Raw genomic sequence first — 27,544 nt, forward strand, 5'->3', positions numbered from 1 at the left:
CTCTTGAGAAATTGGAAGTGGCTGCCAGCGTACGCTCCTTTAAATGGTTTTGATCTGCTTAATGTTCAGCCCTATGAAGGCACTCACAGTTGTACCTCCACATATTTCTTTGTAAAACTGATCACTAGGGAATGCCATATGAGGAGACTGTACTTTAAGAGCTTTTCAGAATAATTTATTCCTTTAAAATAAAGCATCAGCCCTTATTTACATTTTTGATCTTGCATTTCAGATATTTCGGGTATACTTGGTTCTGTTACATTCAGCGTAACTAAAAGTATTAATGGAAGCTTTGTAATTGTCCTAGAAGTACTTGCAATCCATTAAATTAAAAAAAAAAAAAGTGCAGTAAAGAAAGCAGAACATTTTTGAGAATATATTTACTTCCTATTAATTCAGACAACTGCAGCAAGCATTTAGGCAGAGTGTGGATGTACTGAAATAGAAAAAACATGGCAGCAGTTGAGAAAGTGTGTGCATATTCAAATCCCATGAAAACAAAACTGTGCAGTTCTTGGAATCTCAGACTTAAATTACATTTGTACTTGTATTGAGCAAAATGAATACTGCACTAAAAATTGTTTCTAAATTCCATGGCATGTGTTACAGAAAATGTTAGAATTTATGATGGCCTGTAATACACCTATTCTCATGTGTAATTTTTTTTAATAACGTTTCTGACCTTTTTTTGCAGCTAGGCAAATGCTTTGCAGCAGTGGAACCATTTCAAGTCATAGCAAATTACTTTGCTAACCTTTTAAAGAAGCTTTAATAGATTTTATTCTTTTATCAGTCAGATTGCCTGCATAGTAAAGGCAGTAAACCTCTGAGTTACATTTGGGTAGCTGAAAAAGCACTTCAGAAGCTAAGGAGGAGGAGCTCAGCAGCATATAAAATATTCCCCATAGGAAAGTGTCACTGCTCCGTTATTTTAAGATAGATAGCATGTAGTGTTTAAGGCAAGTAAGTTTGAGTCTTAAAGTTGCAGCATCGAAATGTCTTACTTTTTATATGAAATTAAGTAAATTCGTATATAAAGAATATGTAGATAGATTTGTAAATCATTGGGGGTTTAATGCCATATTAACTTTCATTTTGGTTTAAAAGCAGTTTTCAGAAACAATAATTCTTTTAAACTGAGTACGACTCATGTTTGCCTGTTGATGCTACAAGTGTTCAAATGGATTTCTGTATTCAAGATCAAGCCAAATGTATCTAAAAAATGCCCTTTTTTGGGAGGAGTAAGGTGCCTCGTATTGATGACATTGTTTTGTGTTCTTACCTAGGTGATCGTTTCAGGTCTGTGATAGATGATGCTTGGTGGTTTGGAACAATTGAGAGCCAGGAACCTCTTCAGCCTGATTATCCCGACAGCTTATTTCAATGCTACAATGTCTGGTTAGCAGATTTATCTTCAATCTTTTATTTTAATTAGTTATTTCATTTAAAGTACTGACTGAGCAACTTGCTTTCATTAAATTCAGTCGTGCGTCTCACTGTACCAGTTTATTATAATACTCTGTGATATATAAATAAGTTATGTTAGAAACATTAAATAATTACATTGTTGAAGCAGTATTAGTAGATAAATCAGATGTGCTTATTTTTAAGCTGGGACAACGGTGATACTGAGAAGATGAGTCCTTGGGACATGGAGCTGATACCAAGTAATGGTATGGTACATTAATAAAGTAATTTGCTTTAAGAGTATATTTTAAGAAGGGGAAAAAAATGTATGGTTTTACCTAACTAATCCTGTTTTAATTACTAAACTAAAAGTGGATCAGGGTAAACGAACTGCAAAAAAACATAGAGCCATACTTAAACAAACTAAGTGTATGTTAGAAATAGAGAGAAATGTTACAGAAATTTCTAACAGGTAATGTACAGTTAAAGTTAACTTTTTGTACAGTTAGGAAGGATTGAGGATAAAGCTGTGCCCTAAGTCAGCTTTGATTTGGAAACTGCTTGCTCTGGCAGAGGTTCAGTGCGTTGGAGACGTGACACGCACCTGTGAGATGGTTTGATAGCAGTAGGATTCGCTCCCTGCCTGACCCAGCACACGTGGCTGGTAGACCCACTGCAGAGTGGGCAGCGCAGCAGGGGCACTGTTCACAGACAAGAATGTAGTATTTCTTCTTTTCTCACGCAGGGTTTTGGGTTTTTTTGAAGATTTCGTAAAAGTCTGGTTAAACAACGAAGTAGAATCAGCAATTTTTCCTTGTCTTTTCTAGGAAATGTTTGATAATATTGTCACTCATAAGTAACCATAAATAAATTTTTTGAAGTTGTAAATGTGTTAATTTCGATTTTTCATTTTGGTTCAGCCCTTCTTTTAATGGGTACCTCTTCGTCATAAGTAAAATACAGATGTTAGAATGGTAACATGACTAAAATAACTAAATAAAATAGGCAGATAACTAAACCTGAACCTGATAATTTTTTTTTTTCTTTATCCACAAATACTGACTTCTGTTATACCTTCCTTTAAAAAAAACGTTAGAGGAGCACTTTGCATCATACTCTGAAAATCTGCTGTTACATTATGAATTGTCAAAGTTGGTAGGCCCTCAAGAATGGTAGCGTGATGGCACTGTTAACTTCCTTGCTCAGGAGCTCTGGTTTTACCATTTGACCTCACAAAACTGTGACAAGGTGGAACCCCTACCTGGGGAATGCCAAAATCATTTCTTACACAGAAATTTGTGTTTAAAGAAAAAAAAAAAAGGGGCAACCAAAAAGCTTTAACTGTGATAAAGGAGTGTCTTGGTTCTAAAATAAATTCTACAGTTAGCTATTCGGAAGAGGATGAATCTTGTTTCATGGGGGACTTGTACACCAGGCTGCACTGTAAGGATTTAAATTTAACATACAACAGTGTACAGAAAGGATACTGGATGCATCCAGAATGTCTTTGAGCAAATCACGAAGTATGTATTTGTTTCGATTAGGAAAATGATGTTATGTATCTTTGAATTGCGGATATATGTATTGCACAAGATACGACGACTCATGTTTTATTTAGTTTTCATGTTATATTCTAGCTGTATTTCCAGAAGAACTGGGAACTAGTGTTCCTTTAACAGATGATGAACGTAGAACACTGCTCTACAAACCTCTGGATGGAGAGTGGGGTTCCAGGACCCGAGACGAGGAGTGTGACAGAATTATTGCAGGGATAAACCAACTCATGACTCTAGGTAAATCCTGAATCATACAGGAAACGGGTGGTTTTGTTATATTTTTCATACTATGCTCGTGTACTTCTGTAATTACCAAAATGAATGTGATAAAATACACGTTTTATCTCTTGATTAACTGGAACAAAACTTTCTCATTGAACACTTTTAATTTTTTCATATAGTGGGTACCTATAAAACCTAAATTTTCTCCTGTTTTCAAAGTAACTATTGCTTTTTGGTAGATAATTTGATGACATATGCTAGGAATTTGGGTTTTACATGCGAAAAACAAGTATTTGATTTTTTTACTGCAGCTACTGAAGTAGTTTATATATACGTTTAACCCCAACTCTTGTTGGGGTTAAAATTGCAAACAGATGGGAGGGAAAAAAATAATCTTATATACTTAATCAGAGAAGGGATACTTATGCGTAGATTTCCCCTGTATTGGCCTTTTCTAATTCCAGTTTTCTCCCCCATGTTGCAAAATGTTGAGGAAAAAGTAATTGATTAACTTATGAAAAGCTGCTTGCTATTTGGCTGTAGAGCAATTACTCTTTACAGGCAGCTTCTGAAAAGGTAACTGTTAAAACGTTTAACACATCACTGCAACATTTACATGATCAAAGATGGGTGTCTGAGATGGAGATCCGTCAGTGAAATACAGGCTGAATCATAAGTCTGTTGTATGTTTTGTGATGAGCGAACTGTATTAAGTCAGCAGTCTTAGGTTTTGGGGTAACGATGGTCATAAATTAAATATGTAGGTTGTCACAGATAAATTTTTTTTAACTGATTTTTGAAGGACTTGAAGCAAGGTGGGACACTTACGTTTCCAAAAAACCAGAAAACTCTAACTCTTGATATAACTTCTGATACCTAAATGTCCCACATTATGGCTTCTGTGGTGACATGCTGCATAAGAGGCTTCCTTTTGCTTCCAAAAGCAAGGAACTCTCCATACAGTGTAGTAATCCAAATTACAGAATTACATTAAAAACTGGTGAGGAAATTAAATTTTAGTTGTTTTCATTGCGTTGTCTAAGAGTAATGGTTTTACATCTTGCGTTACGTTGTATGGCATACTGCTTAGTTTGGGCTTAAACTATAGCATATGTGGTGCCTATCGGTGCGAAGTAGCAGTTGCTGAAACATTCGTAAGAGTAAGTAAACAGCTTTTAGAAGAAGAGCAGTCTGTTTAGCAATAACATATTTTCTGTTTTTAAAGGCTTTCGACAGAGACTTTAAAGGTTTTTGTATTACGATATTTTCCCTTGAGGTATAACATGTTAGAATGATGTGTCGGAGTGCTCATGATGCTTCTAGGCACAGGAAGAAAAATCCAAGTTTGTGTAGGTGCACAGACTTTAATTGCTCAGCAGTCTCCTGGCATTATGGTGGATTGGTTTTAGAAGGCTTCTTTGCTGTTAGGTAGGGACAGGAGATTGTGTTTCTATTTTATTTTGAGTCTGGATTTTTCCCTGTATGTTAATGAGATTGAAATAGCGCTGTAACTTTTACGGTAAGAATTTAATGAATTGCTTTGTGTGAAGATGGGAGAGGGGCAGTATAAAACCAGATGAAATGAGCTTGTGTTGTAAATAACAATACTGAATTGCTTGTCTTTATATATGTATAATTTATACATTTAAATCTACTTTTCAAATGTAGATTTGACAAGCTTGCCTTGTCTCCGAGGAGTGCACACCAGAATGGGTAGTCACTGCAATGATTGTATTCGCAGCATACACCTCAGCAAAGCGCTTTTATATGTAGGATATCACAAATTGTTTGGGGTATCTAGAGTTGTTATTGTTGTTATTTTCAAAGATGAAGAAATAGCATATGTTGTGGGGGTGTGTTAATCTTGAAACCACTAAGGGACTTTTGTGGTATGTAACTGATGATTTTATTTTTATTTTGTTTCTCACTCTGTCTAGATATCGCTTCTGCATTTGTGGCACCTGTGGATCTTCAAGCTTACCCAATGTATTGCACTGTTGTGGCATATCCCACAGACCTCAGTACCATTAAACAAAGACTGGAAAGCAGATTTTACAGGTTAGATCCAAGTCTCAGTTCCTGCTGTGAAATAGTCCCAGCCATATTTTTGGTAGCTCTTTGTCTTGTAATACCCAACTAGGAGATGGGTACAGGCGTGCGCTTTGCGTTTCTCCCATCTTCTATCCTTGATCTGAGTTTCTGTTTTATAAAACTTCAAAAAGGATTGAACAGCTCTTCTCCAAGATGTATTTTGGAATTATGCGGCATTCAGATTCCTGCTTATGCAAATGACTTCTTCGTCCCATGTGAGATTCAAATTGCAGGACCAGAGACTAGGTCCAAAAGGATGAAGTTTGCACTATAATTTTAAAAAATCTGTCTCTTAATAAGAGAAACCTTAGAAATATGTCAAGTGTTTTTGTTCTAATGCTTTTTGGAAAAAAAAAAAATCCTTCTTTATCACTTTAGAGGCTACACAGAAAAGTAGCTACTTTCAATTTCAAAGCTAAAGTAGCTTTTCAGTTGGCCTTGAAATTCTAAATTGTTGGAAAGCAACAAAAATAAGCTTTAACTTTTTGACACCGTTTTGGCATTTTCCTAGACCACAATTGCAATTGCTGTATTTCTTTTTCACTAAATATTGTCTATGTAGGAGTATGCTCCTTTTAATTACTTCTGTTTCCTTTCGTTCTTGGGATGTTTATGGTTTGAAAATCAGTGTCCCTCTGGTACTTATTTTGAATAAACATGGATAGCATTTTGGTTTTTGTCAAATTTTAACGTTAATTTGCAGTACTTTATGCGTCCTAACTAAAGATCGAATTCTATATTAAAGTCATGTTTTCATTTAAAAAAAAAAAAACTGGGTTTTTATACATTATAATGTAATAATGTGAATTTATTCTTCCATGTTCATTGTGTGAAAAAAGGTAATCCAGCTTTCACTTCCGTAATGTACTGCTTTGCAATCAGAGGTGGTGAGGACTTGCTGGATATTTTTTTTTTTCTCTTGCCAAAAGAGTAAGCGGTTATTTTTGGTAGTCAGCGTACTTTCTTCAGTAAATCTGTTTTTTTTATTAGTTCGTAGTATTGCCAAGGCCTGGCTAGGTAATGAGCAACTGCCTTGTGTTGTGCTTTCCAGGGAGATTTTTTTCTACACCTTCTGCAGGAGGGATAGTTCAGATCACTTGTGGTTTTGGTAGCTTTTCATGAGGCTTATCTTAAAACTTTTTTTTTTTTCTCTTCTGAACCAGGAATCTTAGCATGCCTGTATGTTTTTCAAAAACGCAAAACAAACCAGAAAAAACACAATCTTTCCCAGTCGTTACTGGCATTGTATAGAACGAAATACTGGATTACCATTAAATACCATAAACATGATTAAATTACATTTAAAAGCTTATGCTACACTAAACATGTTAAACGATCCCCCGCTTCACCCTTCAAAACACTTGTGCAGCACTTCTTTTCATCACGTTTTACTAGTATGAAAATAGAAGATTGTATATATTTGTAACTTCTATGCCGTCAGAGGTTTTATTTGAAATGGCATGTATTTTCTTTTTTATTGCATCTTTTTTTAGATTTGGATTTAATTTCTTTCAGTTATTTTTGCTTTTGTGCATCGTTTTTCATGATGTTGTGGCTATTCTATAGTTAGGTCATTAAATCAGAACCATGTGAGGAATTCTGATCGTTGTCTGTCAGAAAAATACATACTTTTAATAATTTTTTATGACTATTCTGTTAATTCTCAGCTGTGACTTAAGAGGTGGTACAGGGTGGGTTATGTATGTCATAAAGGAATAACAAAAGTTGAAGCGTCACAGCAGGAAGCCTGAGGAAGCTGCCGTCTGCTGGTCACAAAGAACAACGTTATCGAAGTGTGCATGTTTTCTGATTTAATGTTAAAAAAAAATGATGAATGGGATAATACATTAGAAGAAGGATGTAAGGCTTTTTCTTCTGTTTCACATACATTACTAGAAATTAAGTCTCTCTTCTTCCTCTCCTCCCTCCTTTCACATACAGGCGCCTTTCTTCATTAATGTGGGAAGTCCGGTACATAGAACACAATACTCGCACATTTAATGAACCTGGAAGTCCTATCGTCAAATCTGCCAAATTTGTCACAGATCTTCTGCTACACTTCATAAAGTGAGTTGCTTAGTAGGTCTGTTGTTACTCCTGTCTCTTACCGGGGTATTTAGGCTCTTCAGATTACAGCTTGTCTTGATGAAGAATATGTAAGTTTTCAAAACAAGATGAAGTTCTATAATATGTTGATTGGCATAGATTGGCATGGCATTTAATTTCAAGAGACTTTCTGCTACCTTATAAAAATGGGTCTGAGTATCTTTGTGGAGTGATAGATGTATTTATAGGTAAGTTAGGAGTTCTGATTTAGAGTTTGAATACTGCCTATGTTAATACAATTGTGGGCATTTAATTCTAAAGTCTTCACAATGTAGGATGCGATTGAAAATGCTGTTTGATATGCAAAATAAAAATTGGAGGATTTGTAGTTGACAGAAATAGTAGCTGTCTTTCAGATGTTCTTTTTTTTATTATTGTCTATAGAAAAACTCAATGCGAAATGTTTCAGATGCCTCACAGTCAGCTGACGTGTCTAGATAAATTTGCAGACCTAAAGTTAGTAAGAAGAGTTTACTGAGCGTGTCCACTGCTTTGATTTGCTTGTACACAGTGAAGTGCTGCCATTCCCACATTGCAGAAATGGCGAGATACTTCATTAGTTCTACAAAAATCATGACATTTTTAGCGATTTAGTTTCTCAGTTGAAAATTGAAACTTGTTCTTTTTTATTTCGTATGTTCTTAAAAACATTAGAATTGCATTATGTATTTGGAAATCTAGGACTTTGACTCCATGCGTAAATCTTTATGTTCAGTGCCTGTGATTTCTGTGATATACTGGCTGGAGAGTGAAAAATACTTGACCTGGTTCAGATGTTAAAACTTTTAGTGAAATATGCCTTTAGGAACAGATACGTATCTAAAGGGCTTCTCTCTTACTTTGTTCTTTAACGTTCTGTCCTATGTTGCTTTTTTCTGATTAATTAAGCAGCTCAGGGTTTTTCAAAGTGTGTATTTTTAATTGCCTTAGTTAAATTAGTGCAACACATGGATATTCTTATTTAATAATGGCCTATAGCTTTTATCTATTAATATACTCATTTAACTGAACTAGCAATGCATAAAAAGCCCAGAGTTTTGGGTTGAGTCTTTTTTAGGGTTCTAAATGTAGGGTAGAAAGCCTAGAGTATGGAAGGCAAACCCTGTGTGGTTGTAATGAGAGTGAAATATCCAGATGCCTCTGAGAATCTAAGGCATAGTCTAAGTTACCGAAGTCTTAAAAAGCAGAAGGTGGGGGGGGGCGGGGGAGTGGCTTGATTTTTATTTTTTTTTTACTTTTTTCCCCCACCTTCTCCCCAGCTGTTGTAGTGCTAATCGCAGTAGCCTGTATTATGGATTACAATTCCAGTCCACAGTTGCTGAGTGTTTACTCCTTTTTTCTGGTGCTTTGTATGGCTACATAGCAGAACACCTTTGGGCTTTCTTCTGTGTGGGAGCTTGCTATGTTATACAAGAACTGAAAAATTAGTATTTGTTTTGCTGAGTTAATTATGCAGGTTTGTACAATAACAGTGTTAGTCCTTACATAAATAAACAGTAAATTTCAATTGTCTTACATTGTGGGTGCTAATGTATTTAATTGCAATTCTGTATCCTAAATCCACTGTAGTGTTTCTCAGAAAGCTAAATGAGCCCCAGAGCCCTTTATGTGGTGTAGTATTTTTCTAACGTTAATAAATTCGTAGTAAAGGATTATGATTTTTAATTTTAAAACTTTGACACTGTTAAGTGGTTGATATTTTACAGAATGCTGATAATATTTTACAGCTTTTTGAGCAGAAGATTAGCTTTTCGTATTACCGCAGTCCTCTTAGTATTCATACAGAACTAAACACTTGATCGTTTTATTTGGGAATGGCTTCATAAATGTTTTCCTTATCCTAGGTGAAATACAGTTGATTCCATAGGTGAAGATGGAAAATAAACGTTAGTATGTATTTCTTTTTACACAGAGATCAGAGTTGCTATGACATAATTCCATTATACAATGCAATGAAGAAGAAAGTGTTGTCTGACTCTGATGAGGTAAGTGGTTGTGTCTCGGACATTGGCATTGATAGACTGGAGAAACGGGAGCACTGTCTCTGTCCTACTGGATATAAAAGTACTGTTTTCAGGCACTGTAAGGAGGGAATGGGGTGTACTTTTCAGTCAGTTAAATGTTTCTTTGTGTCAGCTGGGAAACTGCGTAAAAATCCAGCTTCCTCCTTTAGTGCAGGCAGTGTGAACAGTTTATTGGAGAATTGAGGTGCTTCTTTATAATTCTGAGAGGTTCTCAAAACTGATGGTCGCATGAAATGCTTCCCAGAGGGACAGGGATAGAACTGTAAAGACTCAAATTATAAGTGAAGCATAAAAGAACTCACCTACTCATTATATGCTTATATTTTTTTAACCTTTTTATGCGACTCATTATCTTGCTCAAAGGAAGAAGAGAAAGATACAAATGTGCCAGGAACTTCCACTAGAAAAAGAAAGGTAATTTTTAAAAAATGATTTATAGTGCTATATATAATTAGAAATGCATTTGTAAACAAAGGATTGTAAAACTGAAAATGTTCTTATTACCATGTAGTCTCAGCTTTTTGGAAGGTTTTGAACTGAAAGTGACTGAAATGTTGTTCTACTGAGCTGTTCAATCTCAAAGCATTTCCGTCTGTGCTGCTGAATGTACAAATTAATTAATTAGAATTTATATTCTGCAGGGTACCTAGTTTATCTGTTATACACCAGACAATATTGTCATTTCAGGATCATCAGCCGAAGCGGCGACTACGTAATAGAGCCCAATCATATGACATTCAGTCATGGAAGAAGCAATGCCAGGAGCTGCTCAATCTCATTTTTCAGTGCGAAGACTCTGAACCATTTCGACAACCAGTGGATCTCCTTGAATATCCAGTGAGTATTTTAGAATAGGAAGGCTGGTTATAATCCAGTTGTGAGGTTGTTTTTTTTTCTTCAACTGGGACCATTTTTCCAGCTCTTCTAATTGAAACTTCAGCAGCTCCGTTGACAGACATTTTTCCCAGTGCTTGGTTGTCACCCAGTAATAATGTTTTTTGTCTTTTTAAAGTAATTTCAAAATAAATTGTACTACTTTGCTCTGTTAAAACATTTTGCAACTGAAGTATTTATATTCAGGGATGCCTATGTTGTTAAGTAAATTGCATCTTTTGCAATTAAGATGCATCTTTCCTTTTCTGGGTGAAAAATGGAAGGGCATATGTTTGGTTGTTGCATCTGACAAATGTTGTCATGGATCATCTTTAGTTTTCATTTCAGAAGTATAAAAACTAAAAGTAATTTTCGTATCAGAGTCATCTGGGCTTGATGCAGAAAAAGTACCCGCAGAAGAACTGTAGTGAAACGTTAACTGTAGTAACAATGACTTGCCCAGATTTTGCTTTCTTCCTGAGTGATTACACTGGAGTTCAGAGCATGAGCAGCCATTTGTAACTACAGAATATTTTAACATGAAAGTCTAGCTTAAGTTTTTCTTTAAAATATCATGCTAAGGTGATTAACTTTGGGGAAATGAATCGTCCCAATTAGAGAAAAGAAATGCTTTTTTTTCAGAAGTCACTAGTAGGTCTGTCTTGACACTTCTGCAGCCATTGGGCACCATAATTTTTGAAGTAATCTAAACTTTATGCTGTGGCCAACTACAAGTGGCCCTTTGCGTTTAAGATCCTCGAGTGACTGACAGAACTTATGAGGCTTGGGCTCCCTGGTGTCACAAACCTGTTAAATGTTCAGAGGCAGCCACGTAGGTTCTGTTTGCTCTGATGGATTAAGTTAACTTTTTGGTTAATTTTGGTATTCTGTTTCTTCCACAGCCTAGAAAAATAGTTGGCTTGAACAGGGTATTTAAGCCTGTGGAGCTTTCATTATTTTAGTATTACTTTCCTAAATTGTCAGGTCTCCATGTGGGAAACTGCTGAGGTTTCAGCAGGGATGTGCTAAGCCTCTGATCAGGTTCAAATATTCAAACCTCGTATTTTAAAGCTAATATGTAAAACCAGTATTAGGCTTAGTACCAAGTTTGAGCTGCTAAGCCACATGGAGAGCTTGTAGTCACACTTTCATATCACAGTTATCTTTGTGACAGTGTGCCAGTAATATAACCCTTAGGGCACAAAATTTTGAGCTCTGTATTTCAATAAATCTGTGTACCAAATGAATTAAATCTTATATCAGTTAATTTCTGACCTTGATCCTGTCAAGTATGTGTGTGAGGAATTACGTTGTGTCTGAGTAGAAAGGAGCAAAACGTGGTTAGGAGTATTCCATACCTATTTAAAGAGGACGGTTTCGTTTAAACAGGTTTATCAAATGCATCCTAATGAAAATGATACATTAAGCCTTGAGGAAGAAAAAATGTAATACATCGCTTTGCTATTTCTTAACAGGATTATAGAGATATTATTGACACTCCGATGGATTTTGCTACTGTTAGAGAAACACTGGAAGCTGGAAACTATGAGTCACCAATGGAGTTATGTAAAGATGTGAGACTTATTTTCAGCAATTCCAAGGCCTATACACCAAGTAAAAGATCCAGGGTACGACTTTTCCTTTTTTGTTTGTTTGAAAGAATACTTATATCTGAAAAATAGAGGGCAGAATACCAGAGAGGCAGTGTAATTGATTACTTTAAAAACAAGTTTAATTATTTCTGATCTTCAAACATGAATATTTCTGAGAAAGTAGTATAGCTTTGTATTAAAGGAAAGGAATGTATGCTGTTTCAATGTCTAAAGTTCTGGTGTTCTGCAAGTGTGTTTCAAAAGTAAATATTTGAAAGTGGATCTAAAGGGAGAGCCACACTGAAGGAAAGATCTGTAGAAACACGATTGTTGGGTACACTAGTGGAATTTAACTGGTATTTTGAGGAAGAAACTAGATCTCCACTTTGGAGATTGCCCCAGACTGAAATATCCGGGTACAGAGAGTAGAGGATAATAAAGCACTCAGGATTTCTGGGTAATAGAACTCTTCACGTAAAGCATGAGCCTACGGAGCCATTCTTAGTGAGCTGATACTGAAATGCACTGCTGGTGATGAAGTTAATAATATTTTCTCTTGAATTAACTTGTAGGTATCTGTTAGCAGTGAAAATTATAAATGTATAATTATGCGTGTTCAAGGCTTCTCTGTAGCTTTTCTTTTACTAATATGCTTTAGGTATTAGACTAGAATTATTAATAGCTTTTATGTTTGGCTCTTCTAAATAGCAAATTAATCATCAGGACTTTATTAAAACGCAGGGACACATTCCTTAGTATGTGACTAGCAAGGACTGATCAGCGTTTGGTCTCTGTTCAGTCAGTAACAGACAATCTCACTCACTGTTTGAGCTGCCGAAGAATCGCTCCGTTGTCTTTTGGTTGCATCAAAGGGCAGGGCTTGGAGGGGTGGGCAGGTCTGGATTCGGTTGCGGTTTTTCTTTTTCGATCTCCTCAAAGCAAGATAAAGAGAGTGCTTGGCATTATCTTAGCTCTGTTGTGGTTTCACAGATTCTTCTGACGTTTTCATATTTTTTTCATGTTTCTTCCAGACAGACTGGTATAGTAGTAAACTTGTAGCTGTTTTTTATTTTACTTAAAGTGGAAGGTTCTGATGTCAAGAATTCTGTGTACTTTCAATGCGTGCAACACAGAGTTGTTGAAAGGTGACGTTTTTACTCTGACTTGTCATTCAGTGATATTTTAGCATCTCTACATCACTGATGCGTACTTGAAGGGTAAACCTGAACCCATCAGCGTGTTTGATTTTTTTCCTTGGTACATTAGACACACATTTTTATATAGTTCCTTACATATTTTCTTATGAAATTTCTTTGGATGTCCTCTCCAGTAATGTATTCGGAATCTGTCGCACTTACTGTTTAATCTGGCACTCTGAGAGTTTGGTGTGTCATTAGGGAGATAACTGTTACAATAGTCTTTGTGCTTCATATTCTAAGGTGCAGTGTCCCCTCTTAAAGTGTCTAGACAGTTTACTTCTGTGTTTTTGTTTCCAAAATTAATAGCAGCTGTGCTCAAATAATTAGCTGTGATCTAAACTTGAGTTTGATCGGGTCTCTCTGTAAATCATCCAAGGCTGGGGCGGGGGGAGAAGAAAAATGTGCACTTACGTAATTCCAGTACATTTATTGTACCTGTTGCAACCAACTCACTGGTAGTATCAATTCATCCATAAGAGGAATAGACTGATGTTCAAATACGGGATATAAGGATGCAGCTTAATACAGAAGAAAACTAGATTTCTTGACCCTAGGTATGATACAGTAAAATTCCATTAAGGATCTCTCTTTGGTTTCTGCCGACGCTAGAAAGGGATGTGTTCTGGAAGGGCTGTTGAAAAGGTGTCTTTTCTAATTTTTCCTTTTGTGTGTGATCTTCAGTTGTAATACACTTTTCAAAGCCATGAAAATAGTTCAAGCAAACCTACACATGGATGAGTGTAAATTTGTGGAGACAGACTGTAAATTTCCTTAAAACATTTCCATATTAATCAGTTTACTTTTCTAGCTATTGTTCAATAATAAATATGTAAAATGATGCTTTGGAAAAGTATAAAACTTGCTTATTTACTGTTTTTTTCTTTTTTAGATCTACAGCATGAGTTTGCGCCTTTCTGCTTTCTTTGAAGAACACATAAGTTCTATTTTATCGGATTATAAATCTGCCCTACGCTTTCATAAAAGAAATACAATAAAGAAAAGAAGAAAAAAAAGAAGCAGAAGCAGCTCAGTTTCCAGCAGCGTTGCATCCAGGTACATTAATTCCTTTATGGTATTCATTAAATGCTGCACAAGTTTGACATACCTAAACAGTAGAACTTGGTGTGTTTGTTTTCTTAATACTTCCTTTACTATTCCCTATATTGCAGAATGGTAGCTTTGACATGCAAGTCCCTATGATGTGGAAGAGTTTTAAACTTTACTTAGAGCTATCCTAGTGTAAGTGCTTAAAATTCAAATAACTGCTAAACATGTACAGTAAAACAGCATCGTTAGGATAGTGATGGCATCATGCTTTATCATATAACTATAGCATTTACTGTAAAGATTCACTTTTCAGAGGCTCACAACTACATGAATTTCCACAGTAAATGTCATGTTTTTAACATACTTCATACAGAGATGATCGTTTTACTCCCGCAATCTCAGACGCTAGCATTTAATTTTATTTATTCCTGTAAAATAAAAAAGTGGTCATCCAGCATACAAATTGTTACTCCCTTTTCAGCCCTGAAAGGAAGAGGAGATTAATAAAACCTCCGCTGAAGGCAGAAACTTCTGCCACCTCTTCATCTTCTGCACCTGCACGGTCAACAGCACCGAGACACGCTCCACCTCAGATGAATGGAAAAGCGGCTGAAACCTCTTCCCTTGTGCGGACTCGAAGCAATAGGGGAATAACGGATGTGGCTGTTACAGAGCAACCATCTACTTCTTCAGGAGCAAAGCCTTTAACAATAAAGCCTTTAATTACAAAAGCTAATACTACTGCAGGGTCAGGAAAGTCAGGCAAGTTGTTTCTTTGGTTTTTTCGAAGCTGTGAATGTTTTTAAACCTAAAACTTGCTTTTTGGAAATCTTATGCATTTCTCTCAGTTAAGACTGGTTCTGTTTTCAAGCTGCTGGGCCTCTGAGGTTCGTCAGAGGAAAACGGAGCAAGTTAGGCTATGTTATTTTATCCAGGACGCTTTCTCACTTCTAGATCACTGATTCCAATTGTTTGTAGAAGAACATGACTTCCTTTTTAGCCAGATAAGATAGAATGTGGTATAAACTACTTAACTTGAATAATTATTTTTTTTCTTCTCCTTGCCCTTCTAGTACTGGAGAATTCAACTAAACATTCCAAGAACCAGAATATTGTATCAGTCCCTAGTCAGTCTGACTACAGTCATAACACTAGGAATAACTCCACAAGAGAAAATCCCGAGAAAGAGAAGCAAATCAAGCGCAAAGTAAAATCTTCCACTGTTAATCAACAAGGTATGGAGTTTCTTTGGTGCCTTTTCCTTCCCAGTTGTTGGTGTAGTGTGGTGGCTGTAATGTTTGTTGTACCTTATTAGCAATAATTTGGGGGTGGGAAATTAGTATGCATTATGATTTAGTAGAATAGGGAAGTCTAGTGGAAAAACTTAGAGTGGGTTTCCTTCTTGATTAATTAGCATGGTTTTGACTAGTCTTAACGCCATTTCCATGGTGTGATAACAGTGTTGTCTAGCCAATTTTGATACATTAACACACCTGTACCTTCATTTAAATTATTGCAAGGATCATGTTATGAGTTCTCGGATTCCAAAGCAGACTTCTGCAGGGTCACACTTTAAACCCTGTGGGGTTTACCTAATAGAAGTTCAGCGGGTTACATTTGGGTCAGTAGCCTGAGTGTGATTACGCCCTCCACAGCCACGAGCACGAAGATCAGAGCATCCCGGCTGCAACTTGGTTCTTTCACTTTTTTGCCACAGCAAAATAGATCTGTGCAGTGTTTACGCTTCTGTTTAGTATATCTGTATGGGTTGATCGGACCTAGTTTCATACAGTCTTCTGACTGAACTTGCTTGGTCTTTTGATGTCTGGATACCTTAAAAGTCAAAGCTTCTGTGGAGAGTGAAATAAGATCTCCTAGTCATAAAAGCTTTCCTATTTATGAAGGAGCTTTGAACTGTGAAGCTGCTGTGAAGCAGCTAGATCCACTAAGCATCTTTTCTCTGAAGATGGAGACGCAGTAGTCTATAAGTTGGGCCGCAGCTAATTAATCTGGTTACTCCTTGTAGTCTTCCTCTCCCTGAGGATTATTTTACTCATCCATGCTTCTGAAAAAACAGCTTGTGGTCTGATCAGTTAAATCATCTGTCTGTTCCTTGCAAACTCTCTCACAAAGGCCCTGGCTGTCACCACATTGCATGGCTAAATATGCCGCCATTATACGACTGGATGCTTGGACATGTCAGAGGTAGCTGAATGATGTTGATGTGATCCTTTCTCTCCTGCGCATCCACTCACATGACGGTGGAGGCATGAGCTGTTAATGCCTGATGGGGCACATTTGAACACAGCAGGAGCTGTGCACTGATGTTCCATCAAAGGACTGGATGAACTATCACGCTGGCTATCGGTCTGTTCCTGGTCATGTTTTAGGCAGGGGCTGTGGTGTCAGAACATCTCCATAAGGGGTTCTGGGACATGCCCCACTGAGGAAGTTGAGCACCACTCCCCTAGGAAAAACTCATAGCCCATAAAAGTCTCCAGTACATTCTGCTGTGTGTCTGTTAACGTGAGAAATCTGCAAATTGCATATCTCATTTTTGGTTTTGTTTGTTTTTGTTCAAGTCCCATGTTTCTACCCCTTTCCTTGCTTATTGTTGAAATAACCCTGGTGTACTGAACTGGCTATAAAGGATGCTACCTCAGGCTGAAAGAAATCTTTTCATTTCTGCAGAGGTGACCTGCTGTGAAGCATTCCTCATCCTTGCAGCAATGCTTCTCGAGCAGCTTTTTGCCTTTGCAGGTACCAAATACGAGGTTTTGTTCACTGGTTTAGCATCAGCCAAGAAAAATACCCAAGCTGTTCCCTTTTTTCTTTTTTTTTTCTTTTTTTTTTCTTTTTTCCTCTTCAAGCTACCTTGATTTAAACCCAACGAGCAGTTAGTCCTCATTGCATACTGGCACGAAGCTCTTTGAGCTCTACTTTGGGTTTCTTAGATTTTGACAGATTGGCAATCGCTGTGAATCCGTTCAGATATTTTAGCGAGAGTTTTATTAAGGCAGTGTGAAAATGAATGTAAACGCAAATCTGTTACGTGATACGTACTCTCATTTCTTTACAGCAGAGTGCAAGAATAATGCTTTGGCATCAGGAAGCATTCAGGTGAATGGACACGGAGGACAGCCTTCGAAACCTCCAGTTAAAAGAGGTCCCGGACGGAAACCGAAGGTGGAGACTAATAACAGTAGCTGTGAAGTGGTGCACAAGAAAAGAGGCAGAAAACCAAAAAAGCTACAAATTGTTGAACAGCAAAAGGTTGCAGAGCAGAATACAATCCAGACTGCAAGGGATATACCAGAAGAAGCCTCTGCTTCTACTGCATGCAACTCTCTTTCTGAAAATAATATGAAGGAAGACTTGTTACAAAAAAAAGGCCGTGGGGGTAGAAAGCCAAAAAGAAAGATAAAGACCCATCAGCCGGGCTCGGACCTTTTAGTTCCTGCGAATGTTAAAATGCAAACAAGAAGCAGGAGGAAAAAGATTGATGAGCCTATGGAGGAGGGGTCTGAAGAGCTTAAAGATTCTGAACCTCACATGAGAACTAGAAACCAGGGTAGGAGGACAGCCTTTTACAATGAAGATGACTCTGAGGAAGAGCAAAGGCAGCTATTGTTTGAAGACACCTCCTTAACTTTTGGAACGTCTAGCAGAGGCAGAGTCCGAAAGTTGACTGAAAAAGCAAAAGCTAATTTAATTGGTTGGTAATTTTTACCAAGGGTTTTACTTCAGAATGCTATGAAGCAGGTACAGTTAAGGAACAGCAGAACAGACTTCTGCTTCCCTGCTGCTATTATGGGTTAGAAGAATATGTTCTGATTTGGGGAGAAAAATTTAGCAAAAAATAAACTGAAAGAACATTCTTTGAAAGAAAAATATATTTTAAACGTTTGCTATTTATTGCCCTCCAAATAGGTTATGCATTTCAACAGTCATTTTGTCCACAGTTGGGAATAATTGAAGCAATTTCTGACTAACGTACGGAGTTGAGAACTACTCTGCTCGAGTAGTGCGTAGTGTCTCTACACAATTAAAAAAAGGTGATAGAACTTTTAATGCCACAAACTGAAAACAGAAGTCTATTTTTGACCAAGCAAGGTACACGTTGATTGTAAAGTCGAGTTGCCTAGGAAGGCAGATTATGGCAAAGAGTGGCAGTAAATTCACTTACATTTCTATTAAATACAAAAAATACCAAACTTTGCTAATCTGAAAATGCTTAATTTCAGTTGTGATGGAACGTTCAGCTGCAAAAGAAGCCTAGCACAGGCCGTTGGTTTATCCAAGTTCTGCCAAACATAGCAAAAATGTAATCACAAATATATATATATATCCACATTGGAAAAAGTTTGACTAATGTCTAATTTTTCAGACCTTGATTCTTGTATCAATCACTAACTCTCTGTTTATTGTGCCAAAGACTGAGAATCAGTGCAGTGGAAAGCCTTTTTTCTTTTTGAGTGTCAGTACAGCATACCATTTGCAGTGATACAAGCTGTGTATTGTTTTAAATAGTAAGTTGTTAACATTGTTCTGAAATGTATCCTTTTTGGTACTTTGGTAGAAAATAATGCACTGGTGGGGTCCTTTGACAGAGATGTTTTAGACAAAATGTATAATTGGTTAAAGGATTCAAGGAAATTACAGGACAGGTATGGAATTACGATGTTTACTTTCTGATCCAGATTGATTGTTGTTTCTACAACTTTAGACATGCTTAAGAGGCTAAAATGACCTACAAAGAAGAGTGTATGTGTATATATTAATATATACATAAACACATACGTATAAAATATTACCCAGGTATAAATTTTTTTCAGGATTTTTTAGATAGCACTAGAATTGAAAATAAATTTTAAAATGTCATACTTTATAGTTTAATTTTAAGGGGAAGATTGGTTATTTTCAATTATTAAGGTTCAAAGGCCAAATCACTTTTTATGCAATCATGTTTTATACAGTGGTCTCATTGCACATTGTGTTTTTCTGCACTTTTTATGGTATATCACGCTGACATAAGTCAATATACACCCTAAAGAAAAATTCCATTTAATGATTGTGCCTTGTATTCTATTATTTCTTGCATCCTTAGTAAAATTAAGTTGTCTATTGTAAATGATAACTATATGACTTAGGGGAATGTATTGTTATATGTACTGCTCTAGAAAAGAAAAGCAGTTATTTATTTGTTTATGGTACATTTAGTTATTTTATACCTTTACAAACAAACTTTAATACCATTTTCTATCACTTAAAGTATTGTCCAGTTTTAAGGAAAAAAAATACAGAAGTAGTCATATTTTCTGAGATCTGGTATGGTACAAAAATGTAACCAAAATTTTCTGGTTATACATTATTTTGGAAGTTTGGGTAGTGGGAAAGGGGTTTTTCTTTGTGTGTGTGTGACCCTAACTTAGTTGAAAAAATAAACCTGAAATGAAACCTCAATTCTGTACACCCTTACTTTATAATAATTCTTTTTTTTTTTTTTACGAACATCATCTGCAATATCTGGAAGGGAGGGCATACAGAATTAAGACCTTAAATTTGCACAGATTCTGTATACTTACTTGAGGCCTAATTCTTCATTCTTTATTGTCTGTTACAAAAAAAAGCTTAACTGTTTGAGCAAAGAACGTTGATATCTGGCACCAAGAGGAATAGAAATACGCTTACTGCGGATAGCAAACTGGTATCCACCATACCTCGTTTTATGTAGTCCATTATGCATTTTGCTACAAAAAAATACTATAATATTTTCCAGACCCTCTTTGAATTGTTATGGATATGAATTTGGGGAGCAGGGATTAGTTTGCGTTTCATTTGTTGGTATATTTATTTTTCTAACAAGTATTTCTTTATCATGCAATTAAAATGGAGTCACTAAACATGTGGTAAGATAACAAGCTATGGTTGTACAGTTGCAATACAGCTTCACAGTTCAAAGCTAATTGATTCTACTTGCTCATTTTGTCAAAACTCGCTGATGACGGCAATCATTTGAAAATGTGTAATTTCCTGATGTTATCTGCATTGTAATATATGAAATAGATTATATCTAAAATTCAGCTTCTGTATTTACTCCATTTGTAATAATGTTTTATATGGCATGTTTATGTATATATTTATATATGAAAAATACCTTGTAAGTAAGTTTCGGAGACTGAGATAATGTGCGTTCCCTTAACAGTAGGTAGAAAATTGTACATCTTAATTTTACGAGAATAGAAGGCCTTACCTGCAGAATATGGGTACTGCTTCCCACCCGCTAATATCAGTGACTTCAGCCAGTAACTTTTTAATTCTTATTAGACACATTAACGGTTTTTTTCTTTTGAAATTGTGCATAATTTGGGTCAGATTTTTTATATAAGCAACACTAAAAAATTATTAGAAATTAATACCAGATTTACTTAAAAGTTATATTTTTATAATTTAATTTCACTAGATCACAAACTTTATTTATGAGACTTTTGTCACCATCAGACTGTGCATTTTCGTTGGGGAAAAATGTATTATTTGAGGTTGTGACATACTGTATCAACACAGAAAAAGAGCTTTTGATTACAAAGTCTTAAATTTTTAAATGTGAGCAATAAACTGTTGGTCAGTGTTCTGAAATAATTTAAGAACTATAGCTATATGCATGTTTTATAATGCCATCTCAAGTACTTAACAACTGGTTCAGAAAACGGAGTATCAAAATCTCATGTGCTGGTTTCACGTTTGCATTGTAAATATTACATGGGTTCACAGTCAATATACACGCAAACGATCTTACAGACCTGGCAGCAATTAATGCAGTTTTAGTCATTGAATTCTTTTATAGTTGACATGGATATGAGGATACTGTTCTGGTGTTTCTACTGGGAAACATTAAAGGTATTTACCGCTGAGTGGTATCTTCATAACGGTGTGTTCTCTGACTACCAATGAGGAAATAACTTCTGTTTCTGTGATACCAGTGCGCTCTAAATGTTTAACAGAAATCATTGTACCTGTGCCTACGTACTTAACAACTCTTTAGCCATTTTGTTTCTGTTGTTAGTGTGTTCTCTGGGAACTGAACTTAAATTTTACCACTATAATGTTCATTATTGTCAATATTTGTCACTCGGCAATGATGAGTGATACAACTTTACAGAAAAATGTCTTCCTCCAGTGATTAGACTGCTGTGATATATATTTGCATATGTTTATTTGTACAGTGTCCGGTTTGTACATGTGATCAGTTTGTTGATAGACTTGTAAGATTGAGTTGGTTGAGTTAAATATTACTATGGCTTAATATTTGTAAAACTATTAATTGATAAAGGACCCTGATGCAGCACGTAGGATATATTAATAGCTATAAAAAAATAAATTTTAGTGTAGAGACAACTCACTGTATTGCTGTACAAATATTTCTAAGTACCAATTCTGATTCTGTGCCAGAGGCTTTTGTCTTACCAAAAAAAGACTACATACAACTCAAAAAAAAAAAAATAGCCTGTCCATTCAGTAACTTCAAGCTTGTTACAATTTTTACACCACATTGTTAAATCTTTTGCTCACATTTGTTGGATCAAGGACTACAAGTGAATGCTTTAGCGTGTAATTTGAATTTAGGCACATGTTAAATGGTTGACTGGTTCTATAAAAGCAATAGGCTTAACCGAATGGGACCCTTTCACCCCATACTTACATAGTAGATTGGAGGTTAGAGGTTTTTAAGCTCACTTTCATCAACGCTTGCATTTAATTTGAAGCATGCAAATCTTGCTGAGGTAGTTTTAACATATTGCTGGTCAGTCAACTTACCGCCATACCACAATTAATGACATTGTGTCCCGAGGTCTTACCTTACTCTGTATTTTGTCCATAGTAGTTTTTCAAAAGTTTTTCTTTTTGCGTTTTTTTAACACAGTTGAGTGTTTAACAAGAATTTAAATACAACTGTGCAACAGTGCTGTGATACAGAAGGTAGAGGGCTTTAAAACCTCACCTAGAAATGGCAAAAGCTCATTTTCTGTTTACTACCTGATGAAGCCAAATTAACTGTAAAATTACTATACAATGTATTTGCTTTTATCCCTGAAGTTCTTGTAACAGATTGGTTTCCAAGGGGACTTAGATCTTCAACTGATGAAAGGGCTGTCAGTTTTATGCTGTAAATTACTGTACATACGCATTTGTTCATATGCAGAGGAAAGTGTATTCAATTTCATAAAATTGGCCAAGGCTTGACAGTGTGTTTCCAATAACAAATCTGGGATTGACAGTTTACGTAGTTTCCTGTTCTTGAATCAGGAATACAGCGCTTGTACACTTTCTACTGTGTCTGGGGGAAATAACAGGTAGCTTTTAAACTAGAGGTAGCCTCTAGGTGCTTTTACGTTTGTGCTAATTTTAATGTGGGAATTAGCCACGTCATTTTACAGTGTGTTAGAGGAGGAAACGCACCAGGAAGGCTAAAATAAAAGACATTTTAAATTGCAGAAAAAGGCGATTAGCTCCCCGCCTCTTCCCCCCCAAGGGTATAACAGCCTCAAGGCACTCTAGAGAGAAACCTTACATGCGGCAATAAAATAAAGGTGAATAAATTTAGCTTTTAGGGGGTTGGTAGCGAAACAAGTAGTCATTTGAATCCTTTTTAATGCAGATAAATACATCAGGAAATTCACTTCAGATAGTGCAAACAATACATTTTAGGAAGGGAAAGGTAGTACTATGCTATGAATTCCTACCCTGAAAGAACAAAGAATGAGATCATACGAATTAGGAGTAGAAAGAAATACAAGTACCTATCACGTACACGTGCCCCCATGATGTACGTGCACTGTTCTGTGCTTGGTTTGTTACACATTGAGACTGTACAGAAGTTACATTTTTGGACCATACTAAAACTGCAGAAGTGTGGCGGGCAACTGGATAATGATCTTGCGTGAATTAAATTCTGTCATAATGTTTAAATATGTATAGAATGGAGCTCAACTTCAAGGAAATTACCTAGAAAGGTTAATTTTGAAACTGACACATTTTCAGATTAAAAATTACGCTTATTTTGTACAGAATTCTGTAAAACACAAATCTGTTGTATGTAATGAGTAACAGTTTTGAAAACTATAATTCTTTAGCTTTATCAAGGTTTTTTTCCTTCCAGAAATCTGGATTATCATGTTATAACCTGAAGTATCTCGCCAGAATAACAGTGCCCTTTCTTTTTGTACATATGGATTGGAAATTTCTTTACTGTTACGTGGACACTTTCTATGTTAGTTTTGATGCATAATACTTTGAATCCTTTTATACAAACTAGAATGTATGTGTAAGAATTACTGTCACTGCAATGTAGTAACTACAAACTTATTTTTAAATAAATAGAAAACATGTTTTTCTAAGCTGTCCAACAGTGTTTGTTTCTATCTAGTGATTTACTGTGTTATGGGACAATTGCTTTCTTAAAAACAGCCTAAAATCAGCTTGTTTTGATTCCTTGTGGAATATAGCATAGCTGTATATAGTAATGTTTTACGTGGGTCCAGACAAAATTACAACCAAGGCACTCTGATAGAGATCAAAATTTGCCATTTGGTGAGGTTTTTCACTAAAACCACAGTTCTGGAGGCAATATAAAGGCACTAGTATCTGGCACTGAAGACGCCATGTTGCCAGTCATCTTAGCTTACTTTTGTGTGTGCAACAGGGTACCCCTCATCCTCCAAGAAGCCATCCCTGTTCAGGTGACACCTGTTTGTACCAGAGCTACGTCCAATCTATCTGGAAATCTCTGCTTCCCAACAACTCTAGAAGAAGCTAAAAACAACTAAGCAGAGAGAAGTCCCTCGCCTCCCTGCACGTAGAGTACTGCTCTGCTCTCTAGTTGCCCTGAATGGGTGATGCACAGAAAAGTCAATACAGGATGTGTTTGCACAACGCTCTGGGTTTTGTTTGTTTATATCTACCTGTTTCTGCTCAGTGGGCATAAAGCAAAAGAAATGTTTGGTATTTCAAATACTGCACCGTGTAGATTTTGTTTAATTTCGCCTGTTATTGCTTTATCAGATGATCTTTTCCTCCTTGCGTACCTTACCTGAAACCACAAGGAAGTGACGGAAGAAGCCCTTAACCTCAGATGCAGGTAGGTGTGCTGCTGGGCCACGGGGTCAGGGGATGGTCAGAGCTCCCTTCAGCTTTCCAGACGTGTCCACCGTGGAGTCTGTGGCAAAGGCAAGACTTGTTTTAGCATATAAGGAAAAACCTCTGTTGCCGTAAGTATCTGTGTGAGTTTTAGTAATGGGTATGTTCTGCTTAGAGAGGAACAGTTTTAGAATACTGAAAATGCAACACCCTTGCATATTTCTGTTAAGTACTGGAGGTGGTAGTTTTACTGTATATGCATCTCCAGTATTACAGCATTCTAATAATAGTGGTGTGCTCTTCCAAAAACAAACTACCCCAGGTCCAGGGTTTTCGTTTTAGGCCTGGGTTTAGTTCTGTTACTGAAGCAGTTTGTCTTAAGCAGTTCATGATTTATTTTTTTTCTTTGTTTCTTCTAAGGGAGATTTTATAAGAAGTCTACAGACTTTTGTTTTTGAAAGATCTTTTCCTGTTTAACTTTGCCCAGAATCCTTGAAATACAATGATATCCCAGTTCTCTCTCCTCACGTGTGACAGGTGTCTTTTGAAACCTTTGAAAGTTTTTGAGTGAGAATCAAGAATTTGCTTAGGATTAACAGATGCTGTGAAATGTTGGTATCTGGCAGCTAGATGCTGACTGTGCCAGTACTAATGCTTCATTACCTTCTTAATACCTTTTACTCCTGTTAGAGTAAATGGCTCATTAAAGGAAGGAAATTACGTATGATCGTTGAAGATGACCATTTTGATTCCAAAGTGAGAAGTTCTTGTACCAAAACCTGTGCTCTTTGCTGCTCTAGCAATCAATATGAGCTTCACGAAAGAGTTTGTCATTTTTCCCAGAGACAAATGAGCAAAGTGTAATGGCTTTCAAAATTAATCAATGTTTCTATTTGAAGCACATGTGAAAATAAAGCAAATGCCAGAAAACTAAAGCCAGCAAGCAATGTAGAAGGTGACTGGAATTTAAATAGCATATAATTGAATTATTGTACACAAAATTAGCATGCAAAATGTAGGTTTTGTGGGTTTTACTAATACGGGCAGGAAATTCAAAGCCCAAACTGTCACGTTATTTTTCTACCTCCAACAAATCTTGTGCGTTAGATATCTGAAAAACAGGCTTAATTGACTCTTACAGGAGTGTAGTGAGGATTTATGAATCCTGTCTCGTGCTTTGAAATCTGTGCGTGCTGAAGGGTGGACAGGGCAGAGAATTCCGGAATGCTGTTTCTAATCTGATAACAGCCCTACAAATTTCCTTTGTGCTTCCTCTTGCCTCAGAAATGGGGAGGGTTTACCTACACTTGGTCCTGCCTGCCTCATTTTATTTTAGCTTGTAAGCACACCAGTGAAAAAAAAACAAGAACGAAGAATCAAGAGCACAGGTAATCAATTCATTCAGCATCAGATTTCTGCAGAGGCATATTCCTTAAGACGCCGAGTTCACGCTAAATGTTAGTATTCAAGGGCCCAGGCAGCCTTATCTGTTCATTTGTGCTTTGTCTCAGGTCTCTGAATTTGACTTTGAACAAGGATATTCAAAATAATAAAGACTGTAATTTAAAATGCAAAGCTAGTTAGAATATGACTAAAACGCTAGAAAAAAACCTACATTCTACAGTAGAGAAATCTAGTGGGGTTATTTTTCTCATATTTGAGCACCCTAATTCAAAATTTGAGTTCTCTTTATTATTAAGGAAGGTAGTGTAAGCTTCCATTAACTCCTAAGAAAGGGAATACAGTTACCAAAAACTTCCTGTTCACCAAGGTTTTATGTTGAGGACACTTACAGAACAAAATTACTCAAAACAGTTGAACTTTTTAATTAGTGACCATGCCAATATCTTTCAGTACACAGTGCATTTTTACCCAACTAGAATCTCAACGTGAAGAGCTGGGTGCATGTGCATGCTGTCCGTGCACGCTGTCCTTCGGTGACATCAGTTAATCTGAATGCACAAGGATACTGGGAATGATTAAAAATCTAGTCCTCCAAATTTTTATTCTGTTTAATGGTTGAAAGGGTTTGAGTTGTAAAATGTGTGTAAGTACTAAACTCATCTGATAGATTAAGTTATAAGGGAAAAGAGATGCTAAACTATTTAGGAAACTTACTAGAAAAATCATATAAGCTACCTTAAAACCTTATAAGCTACCTGAAATAAAATCTACCTGAAAAGGTAGATAGATCATCTGAAATTGTCTTAGGGACAGAGTTTTGTCTTACATGCTAATTTATCAAGTTGTAATTTTCCTCTGGCTTTGGAAATGTTCCAAGACAAATCTGTGCAGCGTTGTCTCTAGCCTTTTTACAAAACTTACATTCTTATAAACTTTTTGTGAGGTTTGGACCTTATTTTTGTACTTGTCTTGGTGCCCTTGACTCCCTGCTTAGCTGCCTCTCCCCTTCTTAGGGGACTGTTACTGTCAGGGAAGACTCGCGGCAGAAATGGAGTTCACTGAGTAACAGTTCCCTTATCCAGGTTTCAGAGATCTGTTGAGAATTCCAGCTTCCCTCTGTGCATGCGATGTGATTGTACCAGGTTTATGGAAACTCTGTCCTCATGAAAGAGGCTGTTTTGAATTTTTACAAAACAGAAAGCAATGTTCCTAGTTTTCTACAGCTTGGTAATTGCTGTTGTTTCACAGCCCTGTGAAAATATGCCTGTCTTATTAAGTAAGAGAAATTTGGTTCTTTTGAACATCTGGAAATTCTTGCTTCTTCGTGGAGAAAAAGAATGGTCGAAACCATGAGATTTTACACATGCACCTATTTAAGAAATAGTTTCTTAAACTTGGGATCTCCCCCCAACTCAGAGTACTCCAAATAGATGGTAGATCTTTACATATGTCATTCTCCCCCCAACTGTCCAAAAAACATCTGCTTTCTGAGTATTTGGTCTGAGGTTCCCTTTACACCTCAGGAAAATTTTTCTGATTTTTTTTCCTTGGGTATTCCAATAAATCAAAACCTTTAGGGCCCTTTTAAGGTATTTTTCTTCCTTAAAAAAATCACAGTACAGCAGTGCTACAGCTGGTCTTATCCAAGTCCAGGACTCTGTTTGGGAGCCAAAATGTCAGGAGCTGCTGGGGCACAATCGTTTTTTTTATAATCGTTTCTCATGCCCCTGACACTGCCTGCTTTGGCAGAGACTGAAGCTGCCCTCGCTTTTAGGGCCCTTAGAGCCCCGCTTTTGTGGTCTTCCGTGGAAGAATGAGAGCTCAGTTTGAGTCTGCTCATGCCAGAAGCAGCTCTGACCACTGATGCCTTCCTTTCCTCACAGGGGGTG

At 36.5% G+C, this 27,544-nt stretch overlaps 1 protein-coding gene across 3 annotated transcripts in view; it reads left to right on the top strand.

Annotated features, from left to right (window-relative positions):
• The window catches only part of PHIP (pleckstrin homology domain interacting protein), a 117,299-nt gene extending 93,787 nt beyond the window's left edge, over nucleotides 1-23,512 (top strand). For 2 of the 3 annotated variants that reach the window (XM_063330130.1, XM_063330132.1), the window contains 13 exons: nucleotides 1,287-1,398; nucleotides 1,612-1,673; nucleotides 3,045-3,200; nucleotides 5,123-5,243; nucleotides 7,218-7,343; nucleotides 9,295-9,367; nucleotides 9,770-9,820; nucleotides 10,094-10,243; nucleotides 11,755-11,907; nucleotides 13,960-14,123; nucleotides 14,599-14,879; nucleotides 15,191-15,352; nucleotides 17,197-23,512. In XM_063330130.1, coding sequence (XP_063186200.1) covers nucleotides 1,287-1,398; nucleotides 1,612-1,673; nucleotides 3,045-3,200; nucleotides 5,123-5,243; nucleotides 7,218-7,343; nucleotides 9,295-9,367; nucleotides 9,770-9,820; nucleotides 10,094-10,243; nucleotides 11,755-11,907; nucleotides 13,960-14,123; nucleotides 14,599-14,879; nucleotides 15,191-15,352; nucleotides 17,197-17,840 — 2,255 coding nt within the window. In that variant the 3' untranslated portion in view covers nucleotides 17,841-23,512. The remainder of the gene's footprint in view (nucleotides 1-1,286; nucleotides 1,399-1,611; nucleotides 1,674-3,044; nucleotides 3,201-5,122; nucleotides 5,244-7,217; nucleotides 7,344-9,294; nucleotides 9,368-9,769; nucleotides 9,821-10,093; nucleotides 10,244-11,754; nucleotides 11,908-13,959; nucleotides 14,124-14,598; nucleotides 14,880-15,190; nucleotides 15,353-17,196) is intronic. The other variant, XM_063330131.1, reaches the window with a different exon arrangement.
• Nucleotides 23,513-27,544: the final 4,032 nt, after the last annotated feature.

The sequence above is a fragment of the Chroicocephalus ridibundus genome, chromosome 3 (genome assembly GCF_963924245.1).
Source record: "Chroicocephalus ridibundus chromosome 3, bChrRid1.1, whole genome shotgun sequence".
In the NCBI taxonomy this organism is placed as follows: Eukaryota; Metazoa; Chordata; class Aves; order Charadriiformes; family Laridae; genus Chroicocephalus; species Chroicocephalus ridibundus.